At 36.8% G+C, this 12,946-nt stretch overlaps 1 protein-coding gene and 1 long non-coding RNA gene across 2 annotated transcripts; both read right to left on the bottom strand.

The window, feature by feature from the left end:
* Positions 1-1,547: 1,547 nt before the first annotated feature.
* Positions 1,548-4,547, bottom strand: LOC110910623. The gene is made up of 2 exons (XR_002576329.2): positions 4,159-4,547; positions 1,548-3,420 (listed from the first exon to the last, which is right to left on the bottom strand). It is a non-coding gene; the product is annotated as an uncharacterized LOC110910623 (long non-coding RNA).
* Positions 4,548-5,458: 911 nt separating this feature from the next.
* Positions 5,459-7,991, bottom strand: LOC110910622 (probable cysteine desulfurase). Its single transcript, XM_022155244.2, has 5 exons — positions 7,669-7,991; positions 6,842-7,346; positions 6,556-6,757; positions 6,046-6,465; positions 5,459-5,955 (listed from the first exon to the last, which is right to left on the bottom strand). The coding sequence occupies exons 1-5, from the start codon at positions 7,961-7,963 to the stop codon at positions 5,599-5,601; spliced, it is 1,779 nt and encodes a 592-aa protein (XP_022010936.2). The 5' UTR covers positions 7,964-7,991; the 3' UTR covers positions 5,459-5,598.
* Between the last annotated feature and the right edge of the window lie 4,955 nt (positions 7,992-12,946).

Raw genomic sequence — 12,946 nt, 5'->3', positions numbered from 1 at the left:
TGTTGAACCTTTGTATCACCAGTCAATCTGTGATGACTGGATGATTGCTTCGTTGTAATCATTTGATGCTTTGAATAAAGTGGTGATGTGTGTTTGAATCTAAGTTTGTGACATAATTGTCAACACTTAGAGCCTTCGTGCATAAGAACCAAGTATGAGAGAGTGCACCTGGTGAAGGTGAAGGGGAATAAGTTGTACTTGTGATTGTATTACATTCTATGAATTCAATATAAACCAAATTGAATTCAAAATCTGTACTTTGAGTTTGTTTTTTTTTTTTTTTTTTGGTACATTTTAGAGGCCAAACCAATTTCAATATTCAGGTTTTGGTTTGAACTTGAATGGGTGATAAACTCAGTTAAAGCCTTTTGGTATTATCAAACTTCTAATCAGGTTTTGGTTTTGGTAACATATGTTTATAGACGAATTCTATCTCTCAACATTAATGTTTATATGTACACAATATTACCTCTATCCTAGATAATTCTTCTAGTTTACAGTTTACTAGACATAGTTTTAACAAAGTCTTTAACTGTAGTCAAATGTCTTAGTTATCCTTTGAATTTTGATAAGTACAAAATAAGGGGTGTATTGTATGCAGCAATAAAGATCCTTTGAATTTTGATAAGTACAAAATAAGGGGTGTATTGTATACAACAATAAAGATTAATAAATAATAGATCCTTGGGTAAATTACTTTTTGAGTCCCTGTGTTTTAGTGGTTTTAACTAGTTGAGTCCAAAAGCAAAATGTTTAACGACCTGAGTCCCTATAAGCATTTTCTTTAACCATTTGAGTCCTTTTGAGTCCAAATTTTAACCTTTTGAGTCCAATTTTTTGGACTCAAATCGTTATAAAATGAACAAAATTGGACTCAAAACGTTATAAAATAAATGGCTAGGGACTCGGGGCGTTAAACTTTTTGATTTTGGACTCAAGTGGTTAAAACCACTAAAACACTGGGACTCAAAAAGTAATTTACTCTAGATCCTTTGTTCTGTTTGTTGCTTTTGCTATAAGATTTTCTTTAAAAAATAACAAAGTATTTAAGTGTTGATTTAAGATTTCTTTTATTTAATTTTTTCCAGGGTGGGGGAGGGAAAGATGATTACACGAATGCGTATATTGATGGAGTTCGCGAAATAGGGTCAAGTTTTGAGGCAACCTTTAATTTTAGGTGACAAACAATTATTTTAGGTGTCGATAAGAATGTTTCGACAAACAATATTTTTATTCAGGTTAAAATATTTGTAGTATACTTGACAAATGATTATACAATGGGTTATTTTGGTGTTAGTGTGTGTGTGTATATATATGTATGTATTTCATATTATGAAATGAATTTATTGTTTTTGTTATTATATATGTATCCATGGTAAATTAGTAATTCTATAATGTTTTTAAATAATTAAAAGTATGACATGCGTAAATGAACGTCAAAATATGTGTCATAAATGTGTGTCTTAAACGAGTGTCATAAACGTGTGTCGAAAACGAGTGTCGTAAACGTATGTCATCAAAGTGTGCCATGACACACAAATGCAATGTTTGCCATGCTCTTGCGCGTCAAGAAAAGTGTTGTGCTGGCATTCGTTTTTTACGTTTTTCGATCAATGTAAAACACGGGTAGATTTCATCTTAGACATATTTATTACAATTTTTATACCGAGTGTGTATATCGTACCCAAAAATGTAACAAGTGAAACAAAATCTACCGAAGACTCGCCGTAACGTGTGAGTAATTCAACTAGTTAAAACAATTTGTTGTAGTGTTGACGTAAAATTTATATGATTTCTTCGTTCCACTACTTTTAAATATTTGTTTTGTTATACATGACTGAAGTTCTTTTATACTTCTTACTGTTTGCAAACTCCACAAATTCGATAATGCAATATTGTAAATTCATTAAATTACCACAGCCTCATATTACATCTCAGTAGTTGTTCTCATAAATAAAAAGATATAACAAGTACCCGTCTCTAACTAACCTATTAGCTTTCTTTGGTTGCACTTGCCTAATTCTTGTTACAACATAATCTTTTGATAATGTGGTGTACATGATTCATCCATATTCAATTTCTTGCAGTAAAAAAAAAAGAAGCTAAGAATCATCACACATTTTAACGTCCCTATATATAACTCATCTCTATGGATATCTCCAACATCTTCTCCTGTCTTCATACCCTAACTTTACACTTTTATTACTCCACAATGTCAAACCACAGTTCTAATAGTTCAATGTCTAATTCGGCCAAAGTATATGTAGATGAACACGCTCAAAACAATTCTCATGATATGTCTAACCAAGCTGATGTGTCCAACCCAGACATATCAACTGAAATCCAAAGGAAACCGATGAACTTAGCACCCAGGAACAAATAGTTTTTCAAGCCACCCCCGATCCTCAAAGGGGAGTAAGGCAACTTCATGATCATTGTGGATTCAAGGTTGTGCATGTGTAGCCGTATCTCACCACACATCTAAATACACACAAGTCATTTGCCTTGAGTATTTAGAACAGGAATCTGTCTTCCGGTGCCACCGTGCTTTTCAGAAATGTCTTGTCGAAACCCACACCATAACTGAATGTAAAGCACGCACATTCTCGATGTAACTTCTAAAAATGGGCGGAATGTCATGGTCGAACTCCGTGTGGAAAATTGTGAGTCCTAACACGACTAATGTTTTTGTCAATACTAATGTTCATTATTTCTTGGTTTGTAACTTTTTTATTGAGCAAAAAGCAAATCTGAGCTCAATAAGAAAGTTACAAACCAAGAAATAATAAGCATTAGTATTGGCAAAAACATTAGTCCTGTTGAAGGACTCGCAATTTTCCACACGGAGTTCGACCATGGCATTCTGCCCATTTTTAGAAGTTACATCGAGAATGTGTGTGCTTTACATTTGGTTATGGTGTTGGTTTCCAACAAGACATTTCCGAAAAGCACGGTGGCACCGGAAGACAGATTCCTGTTCCAAATACTTGAGGCAAATGACTTGTGTGTATTTTGATGTGTGGCGAGATACGACTACACATGTACAACCTTAAAGCCACGAGGATCATGAAGTTGCCTTACTCCCCTTTTAGGATCGGGGGTGGCTTGAAAAGATATTTGTTCTTGGGTGCCAAGTTCATCGGTTTCCTCATGAATTTTATTTGATATGTCCGGGTTGGACACATCAACTTGGTTAGACATGTCATAAGAACTGGTTTAAGCATAGTAAACTATATATAATTCAGCCGATTTAGACATGGATCTATTAGAACTGTGGTTTGGCATTGTAGAGTAATAAAAATGTGAAGTTAGGGTATCAAGAGAGGATAAGATCTTGGAAATATCCATAAAGATAGAGATGGGTTGTATATATAGGGTGTTAAAATGCGCGATGATAATCCGTAGCTTCTCCTTTTTTTACTGCAAGAAATATTTGAATATGGATGAATCATGAACATCACATTATCAAGATTATGTTCTAACAAGAACTAGGCAAGTGTAAACAATGAAAATTAGTTAGTTAGGTAGTTACAGACGGGTACTTGTTATATTTTTTTGGGGATATGAGATTTAAATAACCTCAACTTTCATCAATTGGCCGATATGACTTCCAACTTTCGATTTATACCACACCATTCTCAACTTTCAACTTATTTTCCTCTGTCACTCCCAAACTAACCGAACCCAAACCCAATTAGTTTTATTTTCTGATGTGGCGCTTTGTTTGGTGACATGACATTTTTGCTGACATGACATCTGATGTGGCAGCCAACGTGGCAATTTTGATGACATGGCAGCTGATGTGTCAGCTGACATGTCATTTGACGTGGCATCTGGCATAAGCTAACTGGGTTAAGATTCAGTTAGTTTGCGAGTGCCAGAAAAAAATAAGTTAAAAGTTGGGAGTGCTGTGGTATAAATCAAAAGTAGAAAGTGATATCGGTCAATCGGTGAAAGCTGAAGTTATTTAATCCATTACCCTTTTTCTTATAAAAGAACCACTATTTAAAGATAATGTGAGGTTGTAGTAATTAATTGAATTATCAATATCATGGTGTATGTGGAGTTTGAAAAGGTAAGGAAGTATCAAAGAATTTCAGGAATGTATAAGTAAACAAATATTCAAACTAGTGAACGATAAAATCAAATAAATTTCACCTCAACACTACTACCAATTATATTGAGTAGAAAACTTCGTTGTGAAGACATTGCAGCCGATTTTAGAAACACTCAACTTTCATCTGAGTAAATAATGCATAGACGATGGTTTATACATATAGGGTAACCAAGCTGCCTGAAGACGCATACACACCCGCGTGATTCACCTACACAAAGTCTTCGCACCACACCCTTGTGATGACTTAACTAACTAATCACATGGTAGGTAGGTCGTAAAAACAGTATGAATTTTTTTATATTTTTGCACCTCCTCAAAAAAGTTTCTGAATCCGTCACTGACCGTGGTCCTTTTTATCTACCGTTGGGGTGGTCTAATTCGTGTCTTGGTTATGGCCAGTGAAGCGACTGGGGAAGCGAGTGGCTTGAGAACTGATCGGAGGATCTGATAGGGTGAGTTTAGTGTTCATTTTTTAGAGAACTGATTGAGACTTACGTGAGTAAACTTGATATAAAAAAAATGGCTAATTTTATTATTTACTAAGACAACCGTGTTATCTTGGCCCATTACCAACCATTACTATTGGCCCATGTCAATCCTTTCTAAGCCCATGGTTACTACACACATAAAGCAAAATTTATGAAATGACAATTTAATTTAATATTTATTTTTCAAGAACTTTTTGGCTTTGAAACATCTGAAATGACAATTTTATTTAATATTTCGGAGTGTTTCTAACAAATTCACAATACCATGTAAGAATTGAGAAATCTTACCATCATTGTGGTAGATAATAGTTTTTATATAAAACAATATTACAATATAAGTACATGAGATTTGACTAATTAGATAAAGCACACAAAGTATTTTTTTTTTTTTTTTTTAGTTCTAATAGTCTCAAGCTCAGATAAAGGAGAAATGTTTGTAACAATGAAATCTAGAAAAGACCCAGGATTTCAATTCGCTTTAGATCATAAAAACGTTAAGCCACCTTGTCCACGATAACCATTATACATCCTTGTGTTCATGAATGAATATAATTTCCTAATTTTTTTACTAAGTTATTTACATTTAATATCACTTTGGAAATAAGCCTTTTAGAAAATGGTTACTAAGGTTTGTTTGTGGGTGGGGGTTGGGTACTTGGGTCTAATTGACGAAGCCTTTAAGTTAATAGTGATGCTCCCCTAAATATCAAGAGTTGGAGTCTTAGGAGAAAATGAGAAATATAGCCTAAAAAAAAAATAGAAAGAAACATATTTACTCCCCTTTGAATTCTTCCAAACAAATAATAAATATAAACCAACATGTAAAATAAATAATTACAATAAAAGTGGACTATATTGCCATGTTCCTACTTTGAAGCTTCCAATAATATTAAACGGAAATAATGTGAATTACAACATGCATGAATAAATATAATATATTATCTCAGCATACATACTTTTGACTAACAAGCCAATTATGTCATGGATTTGAAACTACACTTGAAAAAACACATAGTTGGAATCTATGTCCTTGGGAAGTGTACACTGATATGTAGGGAATTCTGGAAGTATGTTTCCTATGTGCTTTGCAACCTCAAGATAGATTGCATACTTGTCATAATCCATTGTTTTGCATCCTGTCACCTTTTGTTGAAAATCTGCTTTTGGTACATGAGTATTAGTCTTAAGAGTCCAACTGCCTGTTTTCCAATTCAAGTGGTAAAGAGGAAGAAATCTTTGTCCATAAACAGCCAGAAATTCAATTGCAGATACAATGAATTCATATTCCTCATTAGACATGTAGTAAGGAAAGCTTACTCTTGTCCAACCCAACTTTGCTCCATTATAGCCCTATCAATAGAACAAGAACATCATATGATATACATAAATATAGTTTATGGTAATGTTTGGTATGGAGAAATGTAGAAATAAAACTCTTACCATTTGGACCGCAGATTTGATTGCAAGCGAATATGGCTCATCGACACCAAGCAAACAATGAGCATACGGTCCTGCGCAAGCACACCCTCCTCGAGCTTGGATGCCAAAGAGGTCATTGAGAAGCTTGGCAACAAAAGCACCATTAAGAGGCTTATCTCTCTTATTAGAGTTCGTAGTTGTGTAAATGAGGAAAGATAGAATTGCTTGTCTCTCGGCTTTGGTATTTCCCAACACCCATATGTTGGAAAGTTTCACAAGCCTCGCTAGCGCCCTTTCAATGTAGTCATGTTCTCTCTTGGCAATAACTTCACATTTGATGTATTCTTTAACTTGGAAGGCTAATGCTGCTTTTACTCGTTGAATAATTTGGGGCGTCCCAGCGTCTTCCCTTTCTTCAATGTCATTAATGTATAGTGTGTCCTAGGAATTTACAACTACCTAATGGTTAGATACATTCAGTTTAATTAACAATTGATAGTTTTCGATGGACTTGAATACAGTTTCGGATACCTGTTCACCGAAGGAATTAACGAAGTTGACAGTCCCGCCTCCACATGTCGAAGGGGGAGCATATTTGAGCTGATATAAGGCCTTGCTCATCAAAAGAATCCCTGGTGATCCAGGTCCCCCTAGAAACTTGTGTGGACTTAAGGTTATAGCATCATACCCATCAATAGCACCTGATCTCATGTCAATCTCCACATATGGACCACTATTGTGCATTTAACATTAATGGTATCAGTCATTTATAATATTGCAAATTTGTTATTAGTAATAGGCCATGCAAAACATGTACCTTGCTGCGAAATCAAAGCATGCGAAGGCTCCATACCCGTGAAGCAAGCGAGCCAAAGAACGCGTATCAGAACAAATTCCAGTAACATTACTACAAGCAGAGAATGAACCGAGCATGGGGCGGCCAGTGCCTTGATAAAACTCCAAACGCGTCTTCAAGTCATCGATGTCAATCATTCCTTCTTCGTCTAGACCGATCTCTATAACTTCTGCTAGGCTTTGCCTCCAGGAAAGGAGGTTGGAGTGGTGTTCATAAGGACCAACAAAAACTACCCATCTTTCCTCACTTCCTATACATGTGTTCAATACTTTCTCTTTCAAAATTGATGGAACTGCAATTCCCATGACTTCTTGAAGCCGTTTTATAGCGGCTGTAGTGCCTGATCCGCAGAAAAGGAGCGCGTCATGTTGGGTTCCGCCTAAGCATTTCTTCACAAATCCGGTTGCCTCATGGAGCATTTTCATCGTCCGAATACCGACATAGTTGTCACATGTGTGAGTGTTACCTGAAAATTTTCAACACCAGTAGCTGTAAGTGTACATCATAAGTTCCTTACATATTAATTTCTAATTTGTATGTATGCCCTATGCTTTTAATTCTAATAATTAAACTTTTGGCCCGAAAAATTTGTACGTGGGGCCCGGTCAAAAAATCGCAATATACATAAATTTAATATATAAAAATGTTGTGCGGTCAGTTGACCCCACAACATATATTCTAGGTGGCCCCATCCGCCGAGGTCTCTAGAACTACGGCGAAACAAGTGTTTGACGAAAACTGAAGTGGTACACAATAAATTATTAAAACAGAAACAAAAGTATGGTTACCATAAAAGGGAAGAATATTGTGAATGATATAATCTTCAATGTAACGAAGACAGCGGCCAGAGGCTGTATGATCTGCATACGTAAGTTTACGCGATCCAAATGGGGTCTGAATCTCAGCAAACCCGCCTATAATTTGTGATCGAAGCCACCTTAGTTTATCATCAACACTCGAACCACTCTCGGGCGCATCTCTGTCAACGATCGCTTCACTAAGAAGCATATCATACTCACTAACTTCATATGTACAGTGTTCATGTTCAAACATCTTTTGTTGGGTAAATAGCACCGGTGACATTATAGTTGTTATGGGAAATAATATATATTGTGAAGAGTATTTAAAGAGATTTTGTTGACGGAATATGATAAAAACAGGCGGACCATAGACATGTTTTTACGGTGGAACTATGAGAGTTGACTTGCAACTCTACAACATGGAACATAGATTGACACTACAATCTGTTGGTAACTTATAAAGGTGGCGCCTAATGTAACTTAATTGTGCCTAATTAATTTGTTTTCTTTTCTTTTTTAATTTTTTGATGAGTTACATATGCTTTTTGTCCAAAATATTTTTTGTACTTTTGAGGAAACTATGATTTTTATTTTTTGTTATTTCAGTCAAGTTAGGTAACTCTGTTTGTTTGTTTGTTTTTTGGTCAGCTTAAATCGCATTACAGTGTCTTTTTAGCTCAAGTATAATATGCTTTAGTACAAATATATTATACAACATTTGTGTGCAAATTGAGTTGTACATTATGGATAATGTGTTGTACATATTTTGTGATTACTCTTGTTACATAAATTTTATATAATCTTTATGCATAGTGGGTTTAAAGTGGGTTTGTATATGATGCTTAATAAGTTTTTGTACATAGTTGTGTTATACATGATGCTTAGTGGTGTTGTACCTCATGTTTTGGGGTTTTTTTAAAAAAAAAAATTGATATTTCACTTTAAACCCAAAACTACTTGATTTTGTAGTTTTAACCCAAAAGTTTTTAGTTTTTCCAATTTCACCTCACAACCTTTTTACTTTCAACTTTGATCCCCTATATTTTTCATATTTTGCAAAATTTTTCGTTTTACGTTTAGATATAAAATTTGCGACTTAACATGGCACAATGTGTGTGTCTGGTTGACTGGTTCAATGATTTTACTTTTTGTAATACGTTTCATTTTAAATTTTGCGAGTTAACATGGGGCAACGTACGTGTGTAGTTCAGTGTGTTTACGTTATCTATTTTTTTCCGTTTAATAAGTTCGTCACAACGTGCGATTCCTAAATCGAGTTATTTATTATATTTTATTTTTATATGTCAGTCTAATTTTTCCACATTAAGACGCCGCAACTTCAATGTTGGTGGTCATTGGCTATAGTGTGACATTGGTGCTATTTGTCACGGTTTTACACCCCCGCTGCAACACAGGGAGCTTAATACTATAGGTTTTATATGGATACAAGTCATATAACGTAGTAATTATGATACCATTAATTATATTGAAATTATTTGGTAAATTATTTATTTGTATAAGATAGTAATACAGACTTAACCGACAAAAACATCTTTAACACATTGTAAATGTGAATCTGATCAACAACATGTCAATTTCGTTGGCCGCGGCGCAACGCACGTGGGTCAATCTTCTAGTTAATATCATATACATACCTAGGGGTGTAAACAAGCCCAGAGGCTCGAGAGCTACTCGTGATCGGCTCGGTTAAAAGCTCGAACGAGCCGAGCCTTAACGAGCCCAAGCCCGAGCTCGAGCCTGAACTAGAGCTCGTTTTGTTATCGAGCCCGAGCTCGAGCCTGAAATACAAAGCTTGTTTAGGCTCGCGAGCCTAAACGAGCCCATACAAAATTTTAATTTTTTTATATATAATATATTAATAATGACGATAACATTGATGAGCCGAGCTAGAGCCGAGCTTTGGCTCGTTTAAGCGATGTTGAAGTGAGCTCGAGCCTAGCTTTTAGCTCGTTTAAGGTTGTTCTCAAAATAGTTCGAGCCGAGTCGAGCCAAGCTCGAGCTTTGGGTTTTACTCACGAGCCGAGCTCGAGCTCAAAGAAGTAGGCTCGAACCGAGCCGAGCTCGAGCTCGAGCTTCAGAAAAACCTAACGAGCCGAGCTCGAGCCTGATCGAGCTCGGACTCGGCTCGGCTCGTTTACACCCCTACTGTGCTATTTACCCCGGTAAATAGAGTAACAAATAAGTTACTATTTGTTATTATTAATTTTTGTGCCCAAAAATTTGTCGTACACAAACTTGTAGTAGACAAGTCGTTGGCCACGGCGCAACGCACGCGGGTCAATCTTCTAGTTAATATCATATACATACCTTTATAAAAAGTATAAAAGAAATTTTATATGTTTTAGTAAAAATATATTAATATTATATATTATTACAAAGCAACCCCTTCCTTAAGGGTGTTCAACGAATTTATTTTTTTATTTGGACTCGTTTTAGATTTAGATTAGATTTATTCTGTTCGATTTGTATATGAAACTCGTATTCGATTTAATTCATTTTTACCTAATCATAAAATTATTTTACTTTTATTTTTAGAACTACTACAAACTAATTATTTTTAACATTAAAAATTCTAATCTACAAAATTAATAAACTATTAATACGTAAAACACCAAAAGTTATAAGTTAGGCTGGTTGGTAACTGATGTAGTGCGTGGTACGATAATGAAGATCAAACACGTTGATTCTGCGAATACCCGTGTAGTTCTTCCCCAACCCCAAAATTCAACCCAAAGGGCACAGAATTTGAAGTGAAAATCAGTTTTCTCAAAATTCAAGTCTGATTGTTCAAATGACTAGGGCAATATATAAATAGAGACAGAAATTCGAAATGGGCCTAAAAAAGGCAACGGGCCAAACACAAGCCAAAAAACAAAATGCCCAAAATACTTGAAAAAAACATAAAAATGGAAAAAACCAATATAAATAAGCGTTTTTTCGGCCTGGACGATGACCGTAGACGGTTTGCAGCAAGATAGAGCTCGTTCTCCCATTCGTTTCGCCTGGTCATACGCCCAAAACGGACCTCCGTAACCCAAGTTAGAGCCATTTTAGTGAAGCCCCTTTTGTTACGCGATCTTGGGCTTCCAAATACAAGATGGCCCGCTCTTCCACACTTGGGCCCGCATCATTCCCTCCTGGGTAGACAAAATTCGACCTCGAACCCGTAGCAACCTCATCATCAGACGAATCCCCATGAAAAGGCAGCAAATGTTTGACATTGAAAACATCGGAACAACGAATGTGGCTTGGTAACTTCAGACGATAGGCATTAGAATTTATCTTCTGCACAATCTCAACTGGCCCAATCTTCTTGGCTGACAATTTATTATACTCCCCCACTGAAAAACGATCCTTGGTCAAAATGGCCCAAACAAAGTCACCCTCTTCAAAAAATCAACTTGCCTACGCTTTTGGTCTGCAGCTTGCTTGTACTTTGAGTTAGCGTTGGCCAAGTTATCCTGCACAGCTTTATGAACATCATGTAACCCAACCACAAAATCTTGCACCTTCTTGGGAACAGAACCTAGGGTAGGAAGTGACATCAAATCAAGAGGACCCCGAGGCTTAGCAGAATAGACCACCTCAAACGGACTAAACCCAGTACTTCTATTAACAGCATGATTATGAGCAAACTCAGCCTGACAAAGCTTTTGATCCCACGACTTCACATGATCACCCACAAGACACCGCAAAAGATTACCAAGTGATCGATTAACAACCTCTGTCTGCCCATCAGTTTGTGGGTGGTAAGCACTGCTAAAATTGAGCTGAGTGTTCACCATCTTCCATAAACTGCGCCAAAAGTGACTCAAGAAACGAGTATCCCGATCAGAAACTATAGAGGATGGCAAACCATGCAAACGATAGATATCTCGAAAGAACAAATGAGCCACATTAACTGCATCTGTTGTCTTCTTGCAAGGAATAAAGTGCACCATTTTAGAAAACCGGTCCACCACTACAAAGATCGAATCATTACCACGCTGAGTACGGGGTAACCCAACACAAAATCCATGCTAATATCTACCCAAGGTTGCTGAGGAATGGGTAGAGGCATATAAAGCCCTGCATTGGTAGCTGTGCCTTTTGAAACTTGACAGATCCTGCAACGTCTAACAAACCGGTCAACATCCCTCCGCATAGTAGGCCAAAAATAAGAAGACTGCACCAATCGTAAAGTACGGTCTCTACCCACATGCCCTTCACCATGCAGTTCTTTAATTATTTGAAGGCGGAGGCTGGAATTAGGAATACATAATTGATTTTCCTTAAAAAGAAAACCGTCATGCACAAGAAAATCTGTCCTCTTCCCAAACTGCACATCTTGCAAAATGACAGAAAAATATGGATCTGTTGAAAGCTGTTCCATGAGATTGTCTAGCCCGGGTACAACAACTCTCATAGAAACAAGCAGGCTACTCCTTCTGCTCAAGGCATCTGCCACACGATTCGAAATCCCAGACTTATGCTTCACAACAAAAGTAAACTTTTCCAGGAAAGCCATCCACCGGGCATGTTTATGTGACACTTTATCTTGACTGCGGATATGCCTCAATGAATCATGGTCTGTAAATAAAACAAACTCCTTGTGAAACAGATAATGACGCTAATGTTTCACAGCCTGGACTACTGCATAAAATTCATGATCATAAGTGCTATAACGCAACTTTGGCCCAGTCAACTTCTCACTGAAATAGGACACTGGATGCCCCCTTGACTTAGGACTGCCCCAATACCACCCTGCGAGGCATCTGTGTGCAGCTCAAAAACCCGAGAAAAATCTGACAAAATTAGAATTGGTGCTGATGTAAGCTTTTCCTTGATTAACTGAAAAGCTGATTCTGCCTCCTCAGTCCATATAAAGGTCTTTCCCTTCATGCAGTCAGTCACTGGCGCCATAAGGGAACTGAAATTTCGAATGAACCGTCTATAAAATGAAGCAAGACCATGGAAGCTACGTACTTCAGTTATTGTAGTGGGGGTTGGCCACTGCTTAACAGCCGCTACCTTTGATTCATCCACCTGTATTCCGTCACCAGAAACAACATACCCCAAAAACAGGACCTTAGGGACCATAAAGACACACTTCTTTTTGGCTGCATACAGGTTATCCCTTCGGAGCAAGGTCAAAACCTGCCGTACATGCTTCACATGCTCATCAAAATTAGGGCTATAAATAAGAACATCATCAAAATAAACCACCACAAACTTGCCAATAAAGGGCCTAACCAACTGGTTCATG

The sequence above is a fragment of the Helianthus annuus genome, chromosome 15 (genome assembly GCF_002127325.2).
Source record: "Helianthus annuus cultivar XRQ/B chromosome 15, HanXRQr2.0-SUNRISE, whole genome shotgun sequence".
NCBI classification, from domain to species: Eukaryota; Viridiplantae; Streptophyta; class Magnoliopsida; order Asterales; family Asteraceae; genus Helianthus; species Helianthus annuus.
Note: the sequence above shows the minus strand (reverse complement) of the source record. Positions and strands in the feature narration are given on the sequence as shown.